This window comes from Camelina sativa, chromosome 2, assembly GCF_000633955.1.
Source record: "Camelina sativa cultivar DH55 chromosome 2, Cs, whole genome shotgun sequence".
Classification (NCBI taxonomy): domain Eukaryota; kingdom Viridiplantae; phylum Streptophyta; class Magnoliopsida; order Brassicales; family Brassicaceae; genus Camelina; species Camelina sativa.
The window spans coordinates 25,418,093-25,443,185 of NC_025686.1; the positions used below are offsets into that span (position 1 = coordinate 25,418,093).

Genomic DNA, 25,093 nt, shown 5'->3' on the forward strand with positions numbered 1-25,093 from the left:
AAGTGTATTCGAGCTGAACGCTTTAGTAGATCATATTGGTCCTATTGGAGAGGTTTGCGTATCAACGCTTAGCCATTTTCAGTCATCTCTTTAAAACCGCAAAATGTATTAGAGAGTTGTAGAGATGGTTGAGAAGTGTGGAAGGATCTTAGATGATCTCACATACGCAAGTAGGATTTTCCAGAGCACTCTTAAGATTCTCCCACATAACTAACTTGTACACATTCACATACAGGAACAAACACACATATCCTATTAACTTTGGAAAAGAAAAATCAATTAATATGTAAAAATTCTACAAATTAAAGGTGTATTATCAAGATAACATTATAATTGATTAGCTCAAACTAATTTCAGTACTTATAGTATAGGTTGCTGCGCAGGAATAACTGAAACAGCTGGAGTTATATTGAAAATGTGGTTCATTCTTAGTCTTTGAATCAAACGCATGGTTCGATCATCGATGACCGCTCGTCCTAACGGGGATTTGACATGACTGTTTTTGTATGTAACAAACAGTCTAACAGAGTCTAATCACTCGGAACACTTATATTATTTATTTGCTTTATAACAAACACAAATCACATAAAAATGGATCACTGTTAGAGTTTATACTAAAAAAAGTTTTCTATTAAGGTTATGATTGAACTTTACGATTTTAACTAGAATTGGATCCATGCTAGAGCACGGGTTGAAATTTCTTCTGTATATTTTGTAATTTTTATTTAAATCACTATATATATGTGAATGTTTTATTTGTTTTGGGATGAAACATTATGCCATAAAATCATGTTCTGAATATGACTTATGAAATAATATCTATTTTATGAAATAGTCTAGTAGATTTAGATTTTGATCCGTGGTACACTGCAGGTTAATTTATTTGTTAAAAAAATAATTTTTGTTTGTTAATTTTATTTGATTTGTTTAGTTTTTAAAATTATATATTGTATTTTGATTGTTAATTCTATGACTTAACCCACAATATAGCGCATATTAATTTTATGACCAAATATGTAACATATGTTTGTCAAAATCATCTTAACCGAAAAAGCCTCTACCAAACAATATTATTCGAAACTTTAATTTAATCTGAGAAATTATATTTCTTGTAATTTCAATCCGTGCTCTAGCAAGAAATCAAATTTATTGGAATTTTTTCGTATTATAGTGACATATTATTGACTCAGGCTATAACAAATCAAATTTGAGTGTTTATAATTTTAAATTTTTGATCTATCATATATTTATGATATTCTTAAAAATATCAAATTAAACATTTTTATAGTATGACTTTGAATCTTTGTCTAGTTTTGTCAATGTGGTTGAGACATTTTATACATTTTTTTATTCATCAGTTGAGCAATATATGTCTGTTTAAAAAAGTTTAAATTACATCATATGTAAAAAAAATCATAAATTTTATTAACTAAATATATTATATAATAATTTAAATACAAAATCAAATAAAAGTGAAAGAAGAATCACATATATTTGTTTTAATTAGGTTGAAAGATTTCCTTATCTTTTAAATGTTACCTATAATTGATTTTATATGTTACTATAATTAACTAAATGCATATTATCCCTAATTACCAAAAATCAAACTAACCTATATATTATGATACACCTAAATCATGAATGTCATAAGTCTATAATCAAAAAATCATATATATACCTATTATATAGTCTACAAAAATAAATCATGTACTTCCCAAATATTAAATAGGGGATAATCCAGAGAATCCTTTTCAGAAAAAATCTAAAGAAATAATAATTAAAAGCTCTATGTTATTATTGTGTCTCCAATATCTAAAACTTCTATAAACATTTTTAGTTTTTTTTTTCGAATTCATGATCAGACTATTCATTTCTTTTTTAATCTGTTATTGTATTGAATAAAATAAAAAATCTAAATGAAAAACAACTCATTCTTGATTTTTTTTAAAAAGAAAGGTCTATAAATTCAACATAAATTAGTAATAACTCCAACCAATAAAATTTAAGCTAACTTTCATATATTTTTGTAATGAATTAAATACAATAAACAAGCGTGTAATGAAAATTGATTCATAATCTCAACCAACATATATCAAATATGTATTATCGTTTGTATGTTTTTTCAAGTTTTGAACAATTATAAAACCAAAACAAAAAAGTCGGTGAAATGTGAATAGAAATAACTTACATTACATTGATATATAACTAGATTAACATGAAAAATGTAGGACGTTAAAAAATAAGAAAATAAAAAAATCAATTTCAAGTAAAAAATACTATAAAACAAATTTACTGGACTCAAATAAAGTGTCTGGATAACGACCCAGACCCGGACCCAAGTCGGATCCGGATCTCCGCGATTTTTGTTTTTTTTCACATTTTTGTAAGTTTCTTGAAAATTTGAAACTCTTCTTTTTTTTTTTTTTTTCTTCTTCCCCTTTGGTTCGATACGCGCTAAAATCTCAGATCTCATAAGCTTTTCGAAGGAGATCCAGTAATATCACAATGGCTTCATATAGAGCCGACGACGACTACGATTACCTCTTCAAGGTTGTGTTAATCGGAGATTCCGGCGTCGGTAAATCTAACCTCCTTTCTCGATTCACGCGCAATGAGTTCAGTCTCGAATCTAAATCCACGATCGGCGTCGAATTCGCCACCCGTAGCATCCAAGTCGATGATAAGATCGTCAAAGCCCAGATTTGGGATACCGCCGGCCAAGAAAGGTACATTCATGATTCATTCATCACGCTTCTTGATCCATGGATCCATTTTCTTGATTTGATTTTCTTGATTTTGAAGATATCGAGCAATCACAAGTGCATACTACAGAGGAGCTGTAGGAGCGTTGCTTGTGTACGACGTTACAAGACATGTAACCTTTGAGAACGTTGAAAGATGGTTAAAAGAGCTTAGAGATCATACAGATTCAAATATCGTCATTATGTTCGTTGGTAACAAAGCGGATCTTCGTCACCTGCGAGCTGTTTCAACGGAAGACGCTAAGGCTTTTGCGGAGAGGGAGAACACTTTCTTCATGGAGACATCGGCTCTCGAATCGTTGAACGTTGAGAATGCTTTCACCGAAGTGCTTTCTCAGATTTATCGTGTTGTTAGCCGGAAAGCGTTGGATATAGGAGATGATCCTGCTGCTCTTCCCAAAGGACAGACCATCAATGTTGGTTCCAAAGACGATGTCTCTGCCGTTAAAAAGGTTGGTTGCTGCTCCAATTGATGGGTTCACCCCTGCAGTCAAGAATCGTCTATTCGATCTTGTTCATTTATTTGTATAATCATACACAATGCGTTGCCATTTCAAATGTATATCACAAACAAACAACATTGATTTGAGTTGAACCTCAATGTACTCTGTTTCTAAGTGAGATGCTTATTGTTGTCTACCGTCTATCAAAGTGTTTATTAATGTGATCTTGAGACCAAACACAGAGCATGTGAAGCACCAATGGAAACTGAGATAACCTTGTGTGGTTGACCCTCATCTTCTTCAGTTAAGAAATTAACTTCAACAGGAGTAGTTTGGATCTCCGGGAGTCCTGGAACGCCTAACTGGAAATCTTTAGCGTTTCCCCACATCCAGAGTTCACCTCCATCTGTCGAAAAACCAATCCCATGTTTTTAGTTTGTTGAGTTATCTATCATGTCAAATGAGCATAACTATAGCTTTGTATATACCTGTTATCGCTGCAGAAGACGAACCTCCACAAGCGATGAAGACGATCTTTTTGTCTGCTAACGCTTCGATTTCTTTAGGAGTTCTCTGGTTTCGTAGCGAGGCATTACCCAATTGGCCGTGTCCACCATGGCCCCACGAGAGTACTTTACCTTCCTCTGTTGTCACACCAAGCAAATTTCAAATCAACATTGTAAAAACCAACCAGAGATATTGATCCGTTTGCAGAAGATTGTTTACCGGTTAAGGCAAGAGAGTGATATCCACCGCACGCAACCTGGGTTATACGAACGCCTTCTAAACTGGGAACCGGCATTGGTTTCCAACCTCCCAAGTTATCACCGCGTCCGAGCTCATAATTGGAATTTGCTGATACAGAATGATCCATTGAATACTCTTTTCCACTAACAATGGTAGGAATTAGGAAACTAATGCATTAGATTGGAATTTACCTCCCCAGTTCCAGAGTTGTCCCTCTTGTGTAAGAGCCATAGTGAAGAAACCACCACAGGAGACAGAGGCTACGGGAACTGTTAAAGCTTTGACCTTTGAAGGAACACTAAGCCCACCAGCTTCGTTTGGTCCTCTGCCTGGTCCGAGTCCTAGTCTGCCGTCTCCTTCTTCTCTTCCCCACATATATAGCTCTCCTAAAACCAAAAACATGCCCGCTTAAGAGTTACACAGATATACTATTACTAGTATATCAAACAGTTAAAACCAACAAGAACAACAACAACAACACTAAGAACGGGTCACGTTCGTTTGAAGTAGTATATACGAATGAAACCATGTCAATAACTGCAGAGAACTATAGCAAGAAGAGAAAGCATGTGGAAAACCTGATTCGGTAATAGCAGCAGTATGAGTTCCACTGGTTGCAATGGCAGAGATTTTGCAGTCCCAAGAACCATCAACACGTCGAGGAACGAGTTCTCTAGTGTAAACCTTATGTCCAAGCGCACCAAAGCCACCATAACCCCTAACAACTTCATTTTTAATATATGGAACCAATCACATTATGCAGAAGCAAAATATCAAACACAAACACAAATCCATTGACATTGCATCAACTTGCACAAAACAGTATTGATTCCAAAAACTCAAATTAAGATCAAAGCAAGAAGCTTACCAAGTGAATACATCTCCTTGATGTGTTAAAGCTACTGAATGCAAACCACCAAGAGCAATAGATCGAATCGAGCGTTCCTCGAAAAGCGGATTTAAGTTAGGGACAAACACCGAGTTCTCTTGGCCAAACCCTAGCCTACCTCCGTCACCTTTTCCCCAAATCCATAGATCTCCATCGATGGTTAAACCAGAATGGAACAATCCGCAAGAGATTCCGACTCGAAAACTCGATGGATCGGCGGCGTCGATTCTTCCAGGAGTTTGGGCGATAGAGAAGGATTGATCAGAGCGGAGGTGAAGATTAGCGACTTGAGACGGATACATTCGAATCTCTTCGATTCCGCCGCCGAGCTGACCTGATGCGCCTCGTCCCCATGAGAGGAGCTGGAGGGTGACGGGACTAGAATCGATCTCTGGGCTTGTGTAGAGTGTGGGTACTTTGGTAGTGGTTCCTCCGTTGCTTCTTTGAGTGGTCCGGGTGGAGGAGAACCGGCGCGTGAAGCTACGTAAGCTGTGGCTTAACGGTGCCATTGTTTCATCGGAGTTTCATCTCTACCGGTGGGTTTTAAGATGCGACTATTCTTGAAACGATGGCGTTTTCGTGAGATAGAATAATTAATTGCTCGTAAGGACCTTGTATAATTGTTATTATTGTCAATAAGACCCTATACTTTAGAATGTTGAAATTATGATAACTTGTACTCTCTCTTTTTTTTTTTTTTACATCAGATTGTAAATATATTTACTCATTGAAATAAGAAAAATACTTTCTTCTTTCAGTATCCGCTATTTTTCTAAAAATAGGTAATATAGTAAATAGAGATTAATTTGATGAGTTAATGTGTTTGTTAAATTATAATGCCCGTTTTAACTTTTTAAAATAATTTAGCAAATTATTACAAGAATTCTCATAATCTAACGGAAAACTCAAAATCTAACGGGTATCACTAGAGAAGTGTTTTACATTTTTCTTGACCGTTGAAAGATTGAACAATTTTTAAAACAGATGTACATGAGGAGGAAGAAGAATAAGAATATCTTAGCTATGAACGTTATAAGGTAGAGCTTTAGTTAGAGTTAATTGAAGTTTTGGCACTATCAAATTTAAGAATATTGTAGTGTTGTAACCTTCAAGACATATCATTGATAATTTCATTTCATCTTTTCACTTCTTGACTTATCAAAGATTTGTAGATTAGAGTAATTCTGTACTCAGAAACAGAGTAGAAAACAAAAGAATAGCAGAAACTTTTTGGAAATGTCTTATACTATTTCAGAATCTACAGCATTGGAAACCTAAAGCAACTGGCTTTTGTTTCTTGGGAGACAAGTCATCTGATTCAGGCATCTTCACAGGGCTTCCCATCCACTCTACTCCTAATCTGCATCCATTTTCAATCCCAAATAACAATTAATTAAACCTTAATCTCCAAATAATGTAAACAAAAATTGTTAAACCCTTTTCTTGTTGTTTGAAAACTCACATGGGAAACGCAAAAGAACCCCTTCCTTCGTCTGAGTTATTAGACCCGCTCGATTTATCAGATGCATCAATCTCTTCTTCTTCTTCTTTCGTTTTCTGATCAGCACAAAACAGAACAAATAAATACATAAAAGTTGTAAATTCTCATGTACTTTGAAGTTGAAACATCTTAAGAAAAAGCATTACTTCTGTAACATCACAAGAGACATCTTCAGTTTCTTGACTTGAAGTGTTATCGTTCTGCTTTTGTTCTGTTCCTTTAATCTCCGCCGAGTTATTATTATTCTCTGTTCCTCCTACTCCTTGATCTTTATAAATTAGCTGTTCTTAGAAAAAGCAGTCAAAAGCTTAGATTCACTTAGTATTTACTTTAGTATTTGTAGGCTATGTTTCAAAACTTTAACGTTATTTATAAAACAATATTGATTTTTTTTTTTTGGACAACGAACCTTACGATTCACCGTCCTCGGTGACTTTCCCGGAGACGATTCGTTCTCTTTCTTCTCTTGTTTACCCTCTTTAACCACATCGAAACCTCCATCTTCACGGTCGAAGCAGAACACAATGAATCCAGATTCATCAGAAACTGGTTGCTGTGGCCAGCTCAACCGCCTGTGCTGAGACGCAGACGTCGTCGGAGAAACGCTGCTGCTTCTTAGATGAAGATGATGATGACGTGTCCCTGGTGGACTTAGACTGAGTTTTCTCTCTGATCTCTTCTTCTTAGTACTCTTCATCTTCCTCTTTATCCTCTTGAACGTTAGATTACTGTTGTTGCTCGTATTGTTTCCGTTACTATTAACTCCATCTTCATCTACATCTATAAATATAAATTCGATAATATATAACTTTTGAACAATAGTTAAAAAAAAATGAAATTAGAAACAAGAGAATAGAAGAAGAAGAAGAAAGACCTAGAGGAATCTTGCAAGCCAAGAAACAGGAAGCCCAATCTTTGACTCTCCAAGTCACAAGTTTTGGTATTGTCCACTGTGATGAAGCCATGTCTAGCTGTTATGGTTCACGAGAAATAGTGTTTTTGTGTGTGTTTGAGGCTTTTTTAAGAAAAAGTTTTCAGAAGGGAGAGAAAGAATTTATTATGAGGGAGAAGAAGAAGAATGATTTGAAATTTGAAAAAAAAAAAAAAAAAAAAGAGACAAGACAATGGATTGCCATGAATTGGGGAAGGGGGTTACAATGTGCAACACATGAATGCATTTAATATTATTGGAATAAAAGGAAATAACAATTTTTTTCCTGGAATTGTAATAATTGGGCAGTAAATGCTATCATAGTTAAGAAACACTGCTATTAGAAATTTCAATTTTATTTTTTTCATTTTTCCATTTTCAGCTGTCAAATTATTTAATTCAATTTTTTTCGTGTGTCAAGATTCAAGAAGACGGCATAACCATTTGAATGGTGGCTAGAGAGACATGGATGCCATTTATGGTGGCACATGAGTTTTTATTTATTTTTATTTATAGAATCTATATATATAAACCTAGGAACATGGGCCTGTATATGTAGCCCATTATCTGATATGTATAACATTTTCGTATCGTCGAGGGTCCAATAATAATTCTCGCCTCGGTCTTTTTTTCCTGGTGAGATAGATTCGTCGTTTGAAAGGCGAGCCGAATGAGACTCTCTCTGCAAAGGGTTGCTGCAGCACAGCTGATGATGAGCGCCTAATTTCACATTTTTCAATTAATTTATTTTACCTAAATGTAATTTATATACTATGTAATTCCTAATTCAAGTCAATAAAGAGAGCTAAGTTTCATAATCATCTGCTAAATTACCATGCTTTTTTTTCTTTTTATTATTTATTTTTATCAACCTTTCTTCTCCCCGTTTTCGATATCCACATGAGATAAACCATCACGTTGAAACAATCTATAACATCGCCATATACATATATTCCTATATAATCGAAAGTCGCCTTCAAGTACTCGCATTATACACACACAAAAACTGAGTGTGTGTATATAATTAAGGTTTAATGTTGATTGATTAGTTTACTACTGAACGTATCAATGGGGTTGAGAACGAATTTAGACATTTTTCAAAAAATGAACCAGATTATGTCACACGGTGCTACTGAGAGTATGTTGTATGTATCATTCTTTCAACCGTACTATCAAGTATCAACTTACTAAAACATATTATTATTTGATTCAGAAGTATCAACTTATCAAACAAATGATGACACAGAACCACCAGACAGAGACTCATCAGTACAAGTGAAAGTGCTATAAGGAGACGGATTTGGAGGATCATGAACTTCAGTCACACCTTCAAGCATCTGTGTAACATTTCTCATGTTAGGTCTCATCTCTGACTCTTCTTGTATACACCATATCGCTATTCTCACATATCTTTCCACCGTTCCCATGTCGTCCATCGACTCTGAATCGTCCTCAATCAGATCTTCCAACCTTCCATGCCGAAAGCAATCGTAAGCCCAATGGATAAGAATTCTGTTATCTTCAAGATCGACAGCTTTCTTGCAGCACACGATTTCTAAAAGCATCACTCCATAGCTATATACATCTACTTTGGATGTAATGGGACCCTTCTTGAACCATTCGGCTGCAACATAACCTTTCGTTCCACGGATGTTTGTGAGCGTATGCGTTTGGTTCAACATCAAAAGCTTCGCTAGACCAAAGTCTGAGATCCGAGGAATGTAATACTCATCTAGAAGTATGTTTTGCGGTTTTATGTCGCAGTGTATTATCTGCTCGCTGCACTCTTCGTGTAGATACAAGATTCCACGGGCAATGTCCGCCGCGATTCGCTTTCTAGCTTCCCATCTTGGTCTCGGACGCCTGAAGAGAAAATTGGCTAATGTTCCGTGCGGCAAGAACTCGTAAACGATCATCCGTGTCTGTCCTTCGTTACAGAAGCCAATGAGCCTTACTAGGTTCTTGTGGTGAATCTGACCGATCACTTTAACCTCATTATTGAACTCTTTCTCGTTATCTTGAGCAAGACGATCTAGTTTCTTGACTGCCACGGGAACTTCAGAATCATCATTAACTTTTAAAAATCCTTTGTAAACGATCCCAAAGCCTCCTCTTCCAAGCTCTTCTGTGAAATTTCTTGTAGCTTTCACGAGCTCTCCGTATGTAAAAACCCTCAGATTCAACTCATTTGCAGTACTGATATCTCTTGATTCATTCTTCTTCAACGTCTTACTATTCTTCTTCTTTTTGTATAGAGCAAGAAATATGAAATTCACTGAAGCTGAAGTTCCAAGTAGAACCAAACAAGCAATGATAAACCAGTCACGATTTTCCTCTCTCTTTCTGGCAACTGGACCTTCCGCGATGGCGCCGTTTAGAACCTTAATGAATGTATCGCTATCACCACGGGGAGATCTTTCACCGTGAGACAATGGAAACTTCTTCTTCCAACATTTTAGATCCCGAATGTTTCCAAAAACAACCGCAGCACAGAGACAGTCGTCAAGACAAGATTTTTTACATCTTTCTTCATCATAGTTGGCGTAACTCTCGTAATCCCCATACACCCAATTTGTCCTTTCTAAAGTAATAAACCCGTAACGATTCACATCTGACTTGGCGGTTTGGTTATTTTTTGATACACAAGGTTGCATCTCGAAATCTGGCACACAATCACCATACTCATTGCTAGGATCCTTCAACACAAACCTCTGAGGACATTCACATTTCGGCCTCTGGTTGTTACTTAAACTGCATATACTATTATGCCCACAAGCCGTATTCCCAAGTGCATCAGGCTGGTTACATATATTTTCTGGTACAGCCCAATCAAACACCCACCCACCATTCTCCTGCCCCCCTTTGGGATGATAGTACTCAGCAAAAACCCCGTCGAAATGTAGAACGGCACGACGATATAAGTTTTTAGAAGATTCCTCATCTTTCTCTATGAGAAAGACTTTTGAATTGTTTTTTTGAAGAACATATATGTACCCTGACTGGTTATAGATTAATTGAACCCCGGGATTGTTCGGATCATTCGTTTTACTTTCGTAGTACTGAAAGTATTCGTCTGATTCTGAGACAGTCTCAGCGTTGAGAGTGACAAGCTGAAGATTTCCATCTTCACCTAGACGTAGCCTGAATTTTCCTTTCTTGAAGCTTGTCTCCGTCCTACGAGATGACAGATTCTTTCCAACTTCTATATTCTGCATCATTAATTATTTAATTCCCATCCGTAACATTAATTACGAGTACACAAATTAATTAAGTCCATTCTAAATCAAACCAAGAAAAAAATCAACTAAAAAGTCTGTTTTACAATAGGATTAGGATCATAGAAGTACTGGCTTTAATAATGCATGTTTTTTTAGATTGCGTTTCCAACTTAATACTAGATTTTAACCTGCGGTTCACCGCAGAACAATATTTTTACAACAATAAAAAATTAAATTTTAAAAATTTGTATTTGTTTGTTAATTTTGTTTCTTTTGTTTAGTGTTTAAGATTGTATAATTGTATTTTAACTATTAATTATAAAATTTGATCAGTTGTATACCGCAGATACGCGACAATTATTTAGTTTTATTTATACTAATGTTACATTTGTACCGTATCGAATTTCTTATGGTTATAAAAATAGAAATTTTTACTGCTTTTTAGATTTAACCCGTAAAAGAATTATTCTTACATTATTATATTTTTAATTTTTAGTGTTTTTAAATTTAATTCGTAAGTTTAAAGTTATTTAGATTTAACCCGCAAAAAAATTATATCCATAAAAGTTATTATGCAGTATACCGCATATTAATTTATATTATAAATACTCCAATTTATTAGATTTAACCCGTGATATAATTATTTTTGCATTTTTATCAGCATATTAATAACCATTAAAGTTTTAATTGTTCATACGAAACAATATAGTTATTACTGAATATTAGAGTTTTTAAAATAAGAAAATATTGTGTAGATATTTTTGGCATATGTTATTAACCAAATTTGTAGAGACATTTTAGGAATCTAATTGATTATGTTGTATGTGCAATTTTTTAAGGATTAACTTTGTAAATAAGTATAACTTAAAGGACACCATATGTACTTCAATTTATAGAAACACCACGGGATAATTATTTAGTTTTATTTATTTTAACGTAAGAAATCTGAGGAATCAACCCCTAAATACCTCAAATTAAGTAATGTACATGACTAAATCAACATTTTACAATCAAAATATGTAAAGCACAAATTTATATAAAAAGTCTATACAAACAAAATCTCTGAAGATAGTTTTGGTGATTTTATGGGATTAAAACTTTAATGGGTAGAGCTGTTTTTGGAAAAATCGGAATGTATAAATATTATTAAGATTTTATGGCAATAAAGGTAACAAATGTTGGTCCATCTAAGAAAGTTTAGTATTTGAGTTTCTCTGCAATGTTATTTATGGAATTTTTTTAGAGATTAATGTTGTAAATAAAAATTTTAATAAGCAAAATTTAAAGGGCATAACACAAAATGCACTTAAAAAATGTTAATATAGATTTGTCAGAAAAATATAAAAAAATATTTATTTATTTTAGTAAATAGAATATATACTATCTTCGTATCATGATTATATAAATTGTTAATTAATAAGCTAAAGCCAAAAGGAATCTGTCCATCTTTTTTTGGTCAACTCATTCGGTATAAAAAGAAGTAAAGAACTACGTACCTGATTAGGTAACAAAGTGTCGGTGGGGTTGTCGAAACTCGACCACAGAACCTCGTCAGAATCCCTGAACAGAACGAAGTTTCCGTCGTCAGTTATTCGCCCTCGAGAAACAGAGCCATCACTCAACGATCTCCACAGCTGCTGACCTCGAGGGTCAGTGATAACCAGACCCTCATCTGCGGTTAGTGTAACCTTCGAACCATCAGGGACGAGACCAGTGGCTGTGTCGACGGCTTGAGCGTGCCACACGATGGTCTTGTCAGAAATCTTGTCGAACCAAATGGATAGAGTGAAACCATCTTTTGGTTGGATCTTGCGGAACCCGAAAGCAAAGTCACCCGAAGGGGAACGCCATGAGCTGGAGAATTGTTGGGACTCTGAGGCGGTGAGAGATCCTCCGACAGGAACAGAGCCGTTTATGATGTTCTGAGACAGAACGACAAGTGTTTTTAGTTTCAGGACAAGAACAAGTTGTATCAAACAAGAGATAAACCGCATTTTTCTTGAGCAAAGATGTACGTCGCTGGTAAATTTTTGTCTGCGACTTTGTGTAGTATATATTAAAGTGTGTGTAGTATACTAGTATATATATAAGTTTAATGTTGAATTGTTTACTGAACGTCGAAAAATGGTTAAGACTTTTGTCTTCGAAGACTTTAAAGTCTATTATTAATTTACCAAAAAAAAAAAAAGAGCTTGTGTATAAAGGTTTAATGTTGATTGATTAGTTTACTACTGAACGTATCAAATGGGTTAAGTACAATTTAGATATTTTCAAAAAAAAAACCAGATTTTGAAAAGTCAATAGAGTCGTGGACATGTGTTGTAGAGTCTTTTCAAGGGTTATGAACAAATGTAGTATAGTGTGTTGTGATTACGTACTGATTACATAGTCGTCCTTTAGAAAGAAACAAAGAATGCTAATTTGTTCCCAGTCCCTTTTCTTTTTCTCTATAGCAATAATTATTATTATAACTTTATAAGCACTTCCGCTACGTCAAATGTTCAAGTATAACATAATATCACCTAATTAATTAATTAGTTGTCTAATATGAGCACATAATGAAACTATTTGGTTAGTTTATATAATTACGGTATATTCAATTTCCTTAAAGAAATTCTAATTGTATAGCAACTTGTGTCACAAGGTGGTGCTGAGTATGTTATATGTATCAACATAATAACAAATATGTTATTCTTTCAACCGTACAATTAAGTATATCAACTTATTAAAACTTAATATTTTTTGATACAAAAGTATCAACTTATCAAACAAGTGACACAGAACCACTAGACATAGACTCATCAGTACAAGTGAAAGTGCTATAAGGAGACGGATTTGGAGGCTCATGAACTTGAGTCACACCTTCCAGCATATGTGTAACATTTCTCATGTTAGGTCTCATCTCTGACTCTTCTTGTATACACCATATCGCTATTTTCACATATCTCTCCACCGTCCCCATGTCGTCCATCGCCTCTGAATCTTCCTCAATCAGATCTTCCAACCTTCCATGTCGAAAGCAATCGTAAGCCCAATGGATGAGAATTATGTTATCTTCAAGATCAACGGCTTTCTTGCAGCACACGATTTCTAAAAGCATCACTCCATAGCTATAAACATCTACTTTGGATGTAATGGGACCCTTCTTGAACCATTCGGCTGCAACATAACCTTTCGTTCCACGGATGTTCGTGAGCGTATGCGTTTGGTTAAACATCAAAAGCTTCGCTAGACCAAAGTCTGAGATCCGAGGAATGTAATACTCATCTAGAAGTATGTTTTGCGGTTTTATGTCGCAGTGTATTATCTGCTCGCTGCACTCTTCGTGTAGATACAAGATTCCACGGGCAATGTCTGCCGCGATTCGCTTTCTAGCTTCCCATCTTGGTCTCGGACGCCTGAAGAGAAAATTGGCTAATGTTCCGTGCGGCAAGAACTCGTAAACGATCATCCGTGTCTGTCCTTCGTTACAGAAGCCAATGAGCCTTACTAGGTTCTTGTGGTGAATCTGACCGATCACTTTATTAACCTCGTTATTGAAATCTTTCTCGTTATCTTGAGCAAGACGATCTAGTTTTTTGACAGCCACGGTAACTTCTGAATCACCGTTAACTTTAATGAATCCTTTGTAAACGATTCCAAACGCCCCTCTTCCAAGCTCTTCCGTGAAATCTCCTGTAGCTTCCACGAGCTCTCCGTATGTAAAAACCCTCAGATTCAACTCATTTGCAGTACCTCTTGATTCATTCTTGTTCAACGTCTTACTCTTCTTCTTTACGTACAGAGCAATAAATATGAATATCACAAAAGCTGAAGTTCCAAGTAGAACCGAACAAGCAATGATTAAGGAGTCACGGTTTTTTGCTCTCTTTTCGGTAATTGGACCATCAACAATGGCGCGGTTTAGAACCTTAATGAATGTATCACCATCACCAGTTGGAGTTCTTATACCGTGAGACAACGGAAACTTCTTCTTCCAACATTTAAGATCTCGATTGGTTCCAAAAACAACCGCAGCACAGAAACAGTCGTTAAGACAAGCAGCTTTACATCTTTCTTCATCATAGTTGGTGTAACTCTCGTAATCACCATACGGCCAATTCGTCTTCTCTAAAGTAATAAACTCGTAAAGATTCACATCTAAGTTTGCAGTTTGGTTATTTTCCAATCCACAAGTCTGCATCTCAAAATCTGGCACGCAATCACCATACTCATTGCTAGGGTCCTTCAGCACGAACCTCTCAGGACATACACATTTCGGTCTCTTGTTGTTACTTAGACTGCATATATTATTATACCCACAAGCCGTATTCCCAAGTGGATCAGCGTGCCCACATATATTATCTGGCACAGCCCAATCAAACACCCACCCACTGTTCTCCTGCCCACCTTTGGGATGATAGTACTCAGCAAAAACCCCGTCGAAATGTAGAACGGCACGGCGATAGACGTCTCTAGAAGATTCCCCATCTTTGTCTTTGAGAACGAATGTTGAATTGTTCATTTGAAGAACATACATGTACCCTGACTTGCTGTAGATTAATCTAATTCCGGGGCTGTTTGGATCCTTCGTATTACTTTGGTAGTACTTAAAGTATATGTCTGATTCTGAGACGGTCTCAGCGTTGAGAGTGAGAAGCTGAAGATTTCCATCGTTATTTAGACGTAGGCTGAATCTTCCTTTCTTGAAGCTTGTCTCCGTCATACGAGATGACAGATTCTTTCCAACTTCTATATTCTGCGTTCATTAATAATACCCATCCGTAAGGACTACTTACGAGTACACATGTTAATCAATTAAGTCGATTCTAAAACAACTAAAACGTCTTTTTGACAATAGGATCATTACAAGTACCGGCTAAACCTTTTTCTTTTTAAATTGCGTTTCTAACTTAATATTTGTCAAAAAGAAAAAGTTTATTTATTTATTTATTTTTGTAAATAGAATAAATATTATCTTCGTAGCATGATTATATAAATTGTTTACTTAATAAGCTAAAGCCAAAAGGAATTTCTCCATCTTAGGTCGAGTCATTCGTTATAAAGGAAGTAAAGAATTAAGTACCTGATTAGGTAACAAAGTGTCGGTGGGGTTATCGAAGCTCGACCACACAACCTCGTCCGAAACTCGGAACAGAACAAAGTTTCCGTCGTCAGTTATGCGCCCTCGAGAAACAGAGCCACCACTCAACGATCTCCACAGCTGCTGACCTCGAGTGTCAGTGATAACCAGACCCTCATCTGCGGTTAATGTAACCTTCGAACCATCAGGGACGAGACCAGTGGCTGTGTTGACGGCTTGTGCGTGCCACACGATGGTCTTGTCAGAAATCTTGTCGAACCAAATGGATAGAATGAAACCATCGTTTGGTTGGATCTTGCGGAACCCGAAAGCGAAGTCACCGGAAGGGGAAAGCCATGAACTGGAGAACTGTTGGGACTCAGAAGCGGTGAGAGATCCTCCGACAGGAACAGAGCCGTTTATGATGTTCTGAGACAAAACGACAAGCGTTTTTAGTTTCAGGACAAGAACAAGTTGTAGTATCAAACAAGAGATAAACCGCATTTTTTCTTGAGCAAAGATGTACGTCGCTGTTAATTTTTTGTCTGTGAGTGTGTGTATATACGAAAGTTTAATGTTGAATTGTTCGTTATTACTGAACGTCGAAGAAGGGTTAAGAACTTAAAAAGTCGTAGACTTTTTGCTCTTTTCTGAGTCAACAGAGTCTTCTCCAACAACAGAGTCATTAATTAATAGAATCTTCTTCTCCATACATTAAGTCCTGATCATGTGTTCTAAAGTCTTTATAGGTAGGCCTAGGAACAGATAGCGTACAACTTTGGTTGTACAACTTTTCTGAATTGTAACGCTAAAAGATTTGTATTCCTTGTGTTTGGCTTTTGAATGGTAAACGGAAAATCTCCCCATTGATTTGTTGTTCGTTTAAGATTTTTTTTTTTTTTTTTCTAACATATTTTTCTTATTTTTTAATTTTTATTCTATAATTTATATATAATAAGTTCTACTATTTTTTATTAATCTTATTATATAAAGCTTGGTTCTCAAAATTAGTAACTCACCAGATCGTGACACGTGTTATTTTAACGATCAAATATCAAAGTTAAAATTTCACCAGATCATGACATGTGTCAGTTTTAAAGATTAAATATCCAAGTTAGTAACTCATCAAATCGTGATACGTGTCAATTTAAACATCAAAAATTACAGTTTTCAAGTTTGGTAAAATGATGCATAAAATAATTGTAATCTTATTATATTAAAAATAACTTTGAACCTGACATGTCACGGTTAAACTTTGTAAAACTTTAAATATTTGGTATGTAATTCTTTAATTTTTAAAATTGACATGTGTCGCGATCAAATGAGTTACTAACTTTGAAAATCAAGGTTTATATAATAACACATAATATTGAATACGTAATCAAATCATTCACTGATTGAAAAACTTAAGAAAATTACATTAATTTTTGTTTTTGATTATCTTATTTTTTTAATATTATGTTAATCACTAATTTTAACACATTAAACCTTTTTATACTTTAATCATTTTTCTGTATAAATTTCTTTTTACTAGATGATTATAATAAATAATAATTGCAATTAAATTGCAAATATTTTCCTTATTCATTGCACATATTTTCCTATTGAAATCAATAATTTAATAGATAACTTTCCTATTACAATTAATGATATAATAGATTATTTTTAGTTTTATATACTTTTCAAAAATATTAATTTTAATCATTTTTAAATGTTTTAATTTTCCTATAAGTATTAAATAATTTTATTTTTATACATGTTAAAATATTATCGATATACTTGACACATGTCGCGATTATATGAATTACTAACTTTTAAAACTAAGGTTTATATAATGACCACCTAACCATTAGGATCAGATTACCAAATATGACCAAATACTAGTTGGATTTGACTTGATTATAACTATAGTGGCACACATATATGTAAAAAAAGTAAAAATAATTATAGTGGCACACATATATGTAAAAAAGGTAAAAAATGTATTAATTTGTAAAAATGTATTTTGGTGACATAGGTGGCCAAATCACTTTGTTTAAACCTCTCTGCATGTCCGTGAAACCGCAGTGTCATAAAGAACAGTCTGTTCCAAAGCGCGGCTGTGAGTCGTACCCCATAGAAATTCTTGAAGGTTTTTAAAAAAAATATATATTTTAATTTTAGTTTATCTTTGTTGCATTGTTTTGCTTTTCATATTTGAATATCTTAATTTGATCATGGGGTTTTATTGCTTTGATTTGCAGAGCAATCTGAGTCTCAAGGGGTATACCGAACATATGAAAGAGCGTCGGGATGACATGGAAAATCAAATTGGGTGGTCCTCAGGCCTGACCCTTCACATATTCTCAAGACACATTGGTGTTGGGTCTCCAAATTTTTTGAAATTTTTAGTAACAAAAATAGGCCTCAAAATATATTGATTAGATGTTGGCATGTGTCAAATTTTTTGTTTATAAACGTAATAGGACAGCTAATTACATTTACAGAATTTTACATGTTTATATTTTAAAAATTTTATTTTTCTAAATCAAAAAAGAAAACTAACAAATCAATATATTTTCCATTGTATGCTAATTATATTATATGTGTGTTCTCAATAAAATTTGACATTTGTAAGCAAAAACTTAATTTATTAAGCATGTATATTAATCAATTAATAATGAATAACAAAGTTAAAAAGAATAACATAAGTTATTTAACATAATTTTTGTCGGTTATAAATTGTATATATCGTTGTAATATAAGTTTTTATTGTAAGTAAGTACACAAAAGCTTGAAAGAATAATGAACTTTAAAAAATAAAATTTCAATACAAGAAGTGTATTAGTATAGTTTTACATGTTTTATTTTACAGATTTTAATGCATGTAGTAATATGAGAAACCTGAAAAAAAATGGAAAAATGAGTTTGTAGGAATGAACTTTTTGGTTAATTGATGAAAATTGACAAAAGTATTACTTATGAAATTATGACATATCGAAGAATAATACTTAAGATATTTTTGGATTTCCAAAAATTTTGTGGATGTTAACTGATTATTTACTGATTATATTTATTGTTAAATTTAAAATACTAACCAATATACATATTATCTCAAATGATGCTCATATTATTTTTGTTATTAAATTTTTAATTGTAATCTCTGAAGAAGTAAATTATGGTTTTACGATGAAATAGATAGTTCAATGTGATTACTAAACTGAATGTCTAATGATGAAATTTATTTTAGAACAATAAAATTTTCAAATATTAAAATGTATCATTTAAAAAATCATTTAAGAATATTCGTTATTTTTTATTTTTGATTTTATAATTTCAACACAAATATTTTTGTAATGCATAGGTCAAAACATAAGATAATTTAAAATAAATTATAATATATAGGAATGAAATTTTGGTTATTTGATGAGAATGTCTGTATATCTTTATATATGTTTTTATTTTATAAATTTCACTTATTTAAAATTTATCAAGACATGAGGTAAAATTAGTACTTATGAGATAACAACATAACAAGTATATCTTAAATATGTTGATTCAGTTTTTTTGCTAATTATATTTTGTTAATTTTTTGTATTTTCAATTCTTACTAATATCTAGATTTGATATGATGTATTAATTGTGTTTGATATTAAATATTTAATTTTATGCATTAAGATAAAATGTGTAATAAACTTAAAATATGGTTTATTATGATGGTTTAGATATTTAATTGGTTTAAGAGTTTTTAGATAAAAGCACAAAGATTAATTAACAATAAATATTATTTCATTTATAAAACTTCAACCAATAGGAAAATATACTGCATAGTTTAAATAGTCATAAATTGTTATATTAATAAAAAAATTTACATAGAAATTTGAGAAAATATTATAAAATAGTGTAAAAAGGCCTAAAAACTCTTATATAATGGAACTGAGAGAGTATTAAAATAAAATATGAGAGGTTCATATTCAATATTAAAATGTTACAAAATAAAATCTAAAAACATGTAATACTACTTAACTATTCTTAACAAAATTTTTTAACTTTTATCCGCGTTATTACACGGGCCTTATATATCTAGTTTATATATAATTTTATTTTTAAATCATCTTTCACTTATTAAAATCATTTGTCTTACCGCTTCTATCACAAGTCTTTTTCCGAACCATTCATTTTTTTTTAACTAGAGAAATTAAGATATTTTGAAAGATGATAAATTATGATTTATTTTGTTATATATGCAAATATAATTTATTTGTCGGTAAAAAATATATACGTTCAAACGTAAAATTAAAACCAAAAATAATATTCAATGATAAATCACTGTTTCAATAATAAAAAGTAAAATCTATTTTATATATCACCCCATTTAATTTCGTTGATAACCGGTACCAATAACTATCAATATTTCCTTTTCTCATTATGGTTTAAATCCATTTAAAATTTAAGATTTCAGAAAGTTAGATTTATTTAGGGTTTCTTAAAGTTCAAGAAGATCAACATGGAAATCTACATGATTTAATTAGCATTGAATAATTTTATAAGTATCTTTTCTAAACCTAGTATCCGTTTATCTTCTTCTTTTTTGTCCCTCAACCTAGAATCTGTTGATCAAATGATGAACGATTGAAGAGAAAAAAGACGTTTTCACAAAAAAAAAAAAAAAAAAAAAAAANTTTAGACGTTTCCTCCATAGACACTCGCACCATTTAATACGCCAGTCCATAATTTTCTGAATGTTGCATGCTATTCAACCAGTTTTCCTCAATTTGATTATTTGATTCTGACCAATTGACATGATCAATAACGTTGGACTTCGCAAATATTCATTTTGTTGTATATATTTAATATATATATATATATATACCACCATAGAATCTATTTCTTTGTCTGCTTACACTAATCTATATAGTTCTATACTATACATAGAGCACATGCATATATATATATATATATATGTATATACAGTATTGGATTGTTTTGCAAATTTTGAATAACTATCATATTTGCACAATCTTTCTCTTTTTTTGTTTTTTGTCAAAAATCATAATAATCATGTGTGTCATGCGGTACCTTGCTTCGACAACTTTAAAGCGCAACATAATGAGCACATTTACAATAAATAAGAGTAATTTTTTTTAAAAATCGAATATGAGATTTTCATAAAGTGTAAAACAGAGTGAGCACATTTACAAATGGTAGAATATTGATAAATTGCGTTCACCACAGTAAAAAGAGGTTACATCATTCATGAGAAATCATTACCAAGATATACATGAATCTTTTGTTCTTAAGAAGACGCAGTGAATCTAATTAATGATCGACATAGCTTACGTACGTACGTCTTGACATTGGAATTCCATCAATACATATAAAATATGATTAGATAACTAAAACATATATCAATATTAATAATGAGTAATATAATTAAGTCACCAAAAAAAATGCTGATATATGTTATGAAAATATTAAACATTAATTATTATATTATCATGTATATAATAATTATATAGAGAGATAATTCTACTCATTCGTGGTGGTAGGGCGCAACATCCAAGCCGGAAGAAGAGAGTTTGGTTCTGTCAACGACGGTGCGCTGCCGTTCTCTCCTCCAACTCTCTCCACGAAGCCATCTCTGCCCATTTAATAATACATTCATCAGAATCAGTCATTGCTAAGGTCATACAAACATATATTTTAATTATATGTACACTGGGAATCTAGTTTGGAATATTACTAAGAGAGAGAGAGAGAGAGACGAGACAAGACCTCGAGGACGTTACGCAGTATTGGGGCAGAAGAACTGAAGAAGAGTTGGAGAATTGGTTTAATTGTCCTTCTTGCTGACCCGTTTTCTTCTCCCTCTCTTTAATCTACATATCATCATTTTGCCATAAGTTAGTAATACACTAATACTACATGTGTCCTAAATCTACCAGTTGCATGAATTGTATGTTTTGTTATAGGTTTTACTATAGAAAATAACAACTGATTGAAGATTAAAACCAAATAATCATTTGTTTATCGTACATATATCGATCATTAAAATTCTCCACTCAGATAATATGTCGTCTATGATTATGTAATAAAAAAACTACTAATAAAATATATATATACACGTTTGTTTATTACATTTTATTTATATAATAGTGCTCTAAAATTGTATAGAGAAATCTATTTGTAGTAATTAAAGACATATATTCATATATTTTTATGGTATAGTTATAAAATATTGTTGAACATGATCTTTTAATAAAAAAATTTGGTGAGATGACATACTGAAGTTATTTCATTTCGCAACTTTTAACTCATTTATAACCACTTAATTCAAAATTAGAGTTGTACCTTTTTGAGAAGCGAATTGTTGTGATCTTGCAAAGCCTTATCCTGATTAATTTAAATAAAACAGGTAAAGTAATTTCGAAAAAAAGAATGAATTGCTTTTACGACGATGAACTGTGAAACAATAGTATTTGCAACCATACTAAATAGTAAACACTAGTAGATTAGCTTCATATATATTTGAAAACAAAGAGTTGAGACTACCTTCTTCTGAAGCGCAGATATGGATTCGAACATAGCTTGGTTCTGCAATAAATTAGACAATATTTTAATAAAACAACACAAATTTCAAACTTCAATTCATTGCAAAACTCAAAAATTATATCTACAGCTCAAATTGTAGATTATGTGTATCAACGTTCCCCTTTTACCTTTCTTGACCTAATGCTCTTGATAGCAGCGTCAAGCTGGTGCTCTAAGCTTTGAAGCTCCTTTAAGCTCAATGAATCGAGATCTTCCCCCATGAAATTCCTGCACATTTACATTTTGTGACTACTGATTATACAAGAAAATTGTGCTTGTTTTGCTACGGACATGCTACCTGTACAACGATATACCTTCCCTACCTTGAGATACCATGCCTTAGCTAGTTTTTATGATAAAATTTCCTTACAGAAAATAAACTTTTTGAGGATTTAAGACACAAATCGCAATTTTCTCGATTACCATATACTATCATAAGATACGAGAAAATACGCATGCATTTCCTGTTAGTTATGTCTTATGTTACTTATGTATTAGAATATTTTAACAGTAAGGACTACGGTAAGCAGTTGAATTACATCAGAAGTTTATGTTCAACCCCAAACTCTAGTTGAACTTGGACAAGTATTGTAAATGTACGTTTTACTTTCAATTTGATAATTAAGCACACATATGTTTGACATTATGCACTAGCTAGAAGTTAATATATATGGTGCGACGCATGTATACCTTTTGTTTTTCTCGAGTACCTCAACTCTTGCCTTGAGCTTAGCATGTTCTAGAACCCAGTTTTCCTACAACATTGGTATATGATAGACACTAGTTACTACAACAAAAATAACATAATTAAGTAGGACTCATGAACATAAACAGCTAAAAGAGACATATGGTTAAAACTTACACTCTGCGAAACCTCTCGGCCAACAAGTTGCTTGTCTGAGTATAAATAGCGATCATAGCGTTCAAGTATCCTCTCCATGCTATAATTCAGAAAAAAAAGTCAAAACGTTTTATTAATTTGATCCATATATATATCATTATAATTTCACATGTTACAATGTGTAACATTTGTTTGCAAAGTGGGCAGCCAAAATTTACCTTGTTTGGTATACCGACAAAGGATAGCTAAAAATAAGCATATAACACAAAAATGTATATAAAACCTGGTTTTTGGTGAGTCCACAAACATCATAGAAAACATACGTACAAATTCAATTTAAAGATTCGAGTTTCCCTCCTGACTCGGTTATCAAAGCAAATGGTTTGATCATTATATTTTATCTCTATATATGATATCGTACAAACAAACATACACAAAACGCATTTATATCAGTACGAACTTACATATATGTTTAACGTTATGGTATTATCCACTGGATTATAGCACATATCCTCGTAAGTGCTTTATTTCATCGTTTCAAATCAACCTTTCTTTCAAATCTATGCTATACTTAAGTATAATTTAATACATATTATATATACATACATCTGCGTACGTGTCTGTGTGCACGTGCTTCCATACATCAAAAGAGGCAATCAAATCGTGAGTCGGTGTACCAAGTTTCATAATTTTATGCTATTTTCAATTGGATAGATAAAAGGAGAACATAAACCAGCTTTTTACAGCGTCCGTACGTAAAATCCCAAAACAAAAACAAAAAAACCCTAATTTCTCGAGCCACTTCTTAGGGAACAACCAAATCTACAGTAGATATGAAAGACCAAGACACAAGATTTGGATTTAGTTCCAAGGCTGACGACGATCGAGATCGAGACGTACGAATTGAAAAAAAAAAAAACAAAATCTGGCTAAAAATCGTAAGAAAACAGATAGGATATGATCGATGTGATATATAATATTTAAAAAAATAAAAAAATTACCAAGAGTCGGTGGAATATTCGAAGAGTTTGCCTTTGGAAGAGAAGACGATGAGAGCAACCTCAGCATCGCAGAGAACAGAGATCTCATGAGCTTTCTTGAGCAAACCAGACCTTCTCTTCGAGAAAGTAACTTGCCTATTAATCTTGTTCTCTATCCTCTTCAGCTGAACCCTACCCCTTCCCATCTTTCTCTCTTTCTATCTCTATCTCTCTCTCCTCAAACCCTCAAGAACAAGAGAGAGAAACGACAACCCTGAAATGACCAAAATATCTCTCTCTCTCTTTCTTTCTTATGTCTCTCTGGGTATCTTTTGTGTTGAATGTGATAATAGCTATTTTTTTTTTTCTTTTTTTCTTTCTTTTCTCGTGTGGACTTTTGTTGGGTTTCGCGTGAGTCCACAGTGACGTAAGTGATGTGGTATATAAATACGCTATGTGACGTGAATACATTAGACGATTGGTATTTGTGGAAAAAAAAAAGAGTGTAATAAAAAAGCCAACATAGAGTGGAAAAAGACCAGAGTGGGAAGATAAAGTTTAAGGGCTGCTTGGGAAATAAACCATTAGATGTGTTGTCGACTTCTCATTGGTTTTTTTTTTTTTTTTTTTTTTTTTTTTTTTTTTTTTTTTTTTTTTTTTTTTTTTTTTTTTTTTTTTTTTTTTTTTTTTTTTTTTTTTTTTTTTTTTTTTTTTTTTTTTTTTTTTTTACAGTGATAAATAAATAACTCGTTCGTTAGTTTCGTCTCGTGCCTCCCTTTAAGCTTACATATATTTTGGTGTCCGTACCGTACGGACTTTTGCCATGGTTTTTAAGGTTTAAGAAAACAGACCAAAGAACTCAATGGAAGTATTTAAGGAGAATAAATATTTTAATTCCTACTACTATTAATGTAGTTTCTACAGAAAAAAAAACATATAAATATTCAACATGCAGCCCTTAAACATATAAATGTAATTAATAAACCGACCCCTTGGAAAAATACAGTCCCTAACTTTATATAGGTAAATCTGTACAATTAATTAATTAATCAGGCGGAACTTTTTAAAGTTTGCAATCAAGTGATGAACCTACGAAACTTGAAGAAAGCTAGGCAATTCAGCTGCTGATGAACCAACAAAACTTACAGA

General features: G+C 32.9%; 5 protein-coding genes and 1 pseudogene across 7 annotated transcripts; 1 reads left to right on the top strand and 5 right to left on the bottom strand.

The window, feature by feature from the left end:
- On the top strand, positions 2,416 to 3,386 carry LOC104738298 (ras-related protein RABA1f). Its single transcript, XM_010458497.2, has 2 exons — positions 2,416 to 2,726; positions 2,803 to 3,386. Exons 1-2 carry the CDS (start codon positions 2,506 to 2,508, stop codon positions 3,233 to 3,235), a joined length of 654 nt encoding a protein of 217 aa, XP_010456799.1. The 5' UTR covers positions 2,416 to 2,505; the 3' UTR covers positions 3,236 to 3,386.
- LOC104738288 (ultraviolet-B receptor UVR8) lies at positions 3,109 to 5,381 on the bottom strand. 2 transcript variants are annotated; one of them, XM_010458486.2, is made up of 6 exons: positions 4,821 to 5,381; positions 4,531 to 4,670; positions 4,144 to 4,338; positions 3,932 to 4,060; positions 3,694 to 3,849; positions 3,109 to 3,611 (listed from the first exon to the last, which is right to left on the bottom strand). In XM_010458486.2, exons 1-6 carry the CDS (start codon positions 5,348 to 5,350, stop codon positions 3,421 to 3,423), a joined length of 1,341 nt encoding a protein of 446 aa, XP_010456788.1. In that variant the 5' UTR covers positions 5,351 to 5,381; the 3' UTR covers positions 3,109 to 3,420. The 2 variants fall into 2 exon arrangements, with proteins under 2 accessions (XP_010456788.1, XP_010456793.1); XM_010458491.2 differs by having other exon boundaries at positions 4,531 to 4,677; positions 4,821 to 5,139.
- LOC104738306 (protein BREAKING OF ASYMMETRY IN THE STOMATAL LINEAGE-like) lies at positions 5,957 to 7,404 on the bottom strand. Of its 2 annotated transcripts, none has more exons than XM_010458505.2 (5): positions 7,217 to 7,404; positions 6,752 to 7,116; positions 6,489 to 6,623; positions 6,304 to 6,398; positions 5,957 to 6,201 (listed from the first exon to the last, which is right to left on the bottom strand). In XM_010458505.2, exons 1-5 carry the CDS (start codon positions 7,305 to 7,307, stop codon positions 6,093 to 6,095), a joined length of 795 nt encoding a protein of 264 aa, XP_010456807.1. In that variant the 5' UTR covers positions 7,308 to 7,404; the 3' UTR covers positions 5,957 to 6,092. The 2 variants fall into 2 exon arrangements, with proteins under 2 accessions (XP_010456807.1, XP_010456805.1); XM_010458503.2 differs by having other exon boundaries at positions 5,962 to 6,201; positions 6,752 to 7,122.
- On the bottom strand, positions 8,458 to 12,607 carry LOC104738313 (annotated as a pseudogene).
- On the bottom strand, positions 13,149 to 16,263 carry LOC104738323 (G-type lectin S-receptor-like serine/threonine-protein kinase RLK1). Its single transcript, XM_010458518.2, is given in 4 exon segments — positions 13,149 to 14,838; positions 14,841 to 14,946; positions 14,948 to 15,229; positions 15,557 to 16,263. Coding segments are annotated over 4 exon segments (2,472 nt in total). The 5' UTR covers positions 16,058 to 16,263; the 3' UTR covers positions 13,149 to 13,255.
- On the bottom strand, positions 20,849 to 24,323 carry LOC104738332 (agamous-like MADS-box protein AGL8). Its single transcript, XM_010458525.2, has 8 exons — positions 23,966 to 24,323; positions 22,986 to 23,064; positions 22,814 to 22,878; positions 22,252 to 22,351; positions 22,085 to 22,126; positions 21,884 to 21,925; positions 21,308 to 21,411; positions 20,849 to 21,173 (listed from the first exon to the last, which is right to left on the bottom strand). The coding sequence occupies exons 1-8, from the start codon at positions 24,148 to 24,150 to the stop codon at positions 21,062 to 21,064; spliced, it is 729 nt and encodes a 242-aa protein (XP_010456827.1). The 5' UTR covers positions 24,151 to 24,323; the 3' UTR covers positions 20,849 to 21,061.

What these genes read in the sequence shown, in the direction of transcription:
- LOC104738298 (XM_010458497.2), top strand. Translation starts at nt 2,506, where the DNA reads ATGGCTTCATATAGAGCCGACGACGACTACGATTACCTCTTCAAGGTT. An exon ending in GATACCGCCGGCCAAGAAAG is followed by an intron (nt 2,727 to 2,802) that starts GTACATTCATGA and finishes TTGATTTTGAAG; the next exon opens with ATATCGAGCAATCACAAGTG.
- LOC104738288 (XM_010458486.2), bottom strand. Translation starts at nt 5,350, where the DNA reads ATGGCACCGTTAAGCCACAGCTTACGTAGCTTCACGCGCCGGTTCTCC. An exon ending in ACAACTCTGGAACTGGGGAG is followed by an intron (nt 4,061 to 4,143) that starts GTAAATTCCAAT and finishes ATTCTGTATCAG; the next exon opens with CAAATTCCAATTATGAGCTC. An exon ending in TCACTCTCTTGCCTTAACCG is followed by an intron (nt 3,850 to 3,931) that starts GTAAACAATCTT and finishes GTGTGACAACAG; the next exon opens with AGGAAGGTAAAGTACTCTCG.
- LOC104738306 (XM_010458503.2), bottom strand. Translation starts at nt 7,307, where the DNA reads ATGGCTTCATCACAGTGGACAATACCAAAACTTGTGACTTGGAGAGTC. An exon ending in CGAGGACGGTGAATCGTAAG is followed by an intron (nt 6,624 to 6,751) that starts GTTCGTTGTCCA and finishes TTCTAAGAACAG; the next exon opens with CTAATTTATAAAGATCAAGG. An exon ending in GGTTCTTTTGCGTTTCCCAT is followed by an intron (nt 6,202 to 6,303) that starts GTGAGTTTTCAA and finishes AAATGGATGCAG; the next exon opens with ATTAGGAGTAGAGTGGATGG.
- LOC104738332 (XM_010458525.2), bottom strand. Translation starts at nt 24,150, where the DNA reads ATGGGAAGGGGTAGGGTTCAGCTGAAGAGGATAGAGAACAAGATTAAT. An exon ending in AGAGCATTAGGTCAAGAAAG is followed by an intron (nt 22,127 to 22,251) that starts GTAAAAGGGGAA and finishes AATTTATTGCAG; the next exon opens with AACCAAGCTATGTTCGAATC. An exon ending in TACTGCGTAACGTCCTCGAG is followed by an intron (nt 21,174 to 21,307) that starts GTCTTGTCTCGT and finishes TTAAATGGGCAG; the next exon opens with AGATGGCTTCGTGGAGAGAG.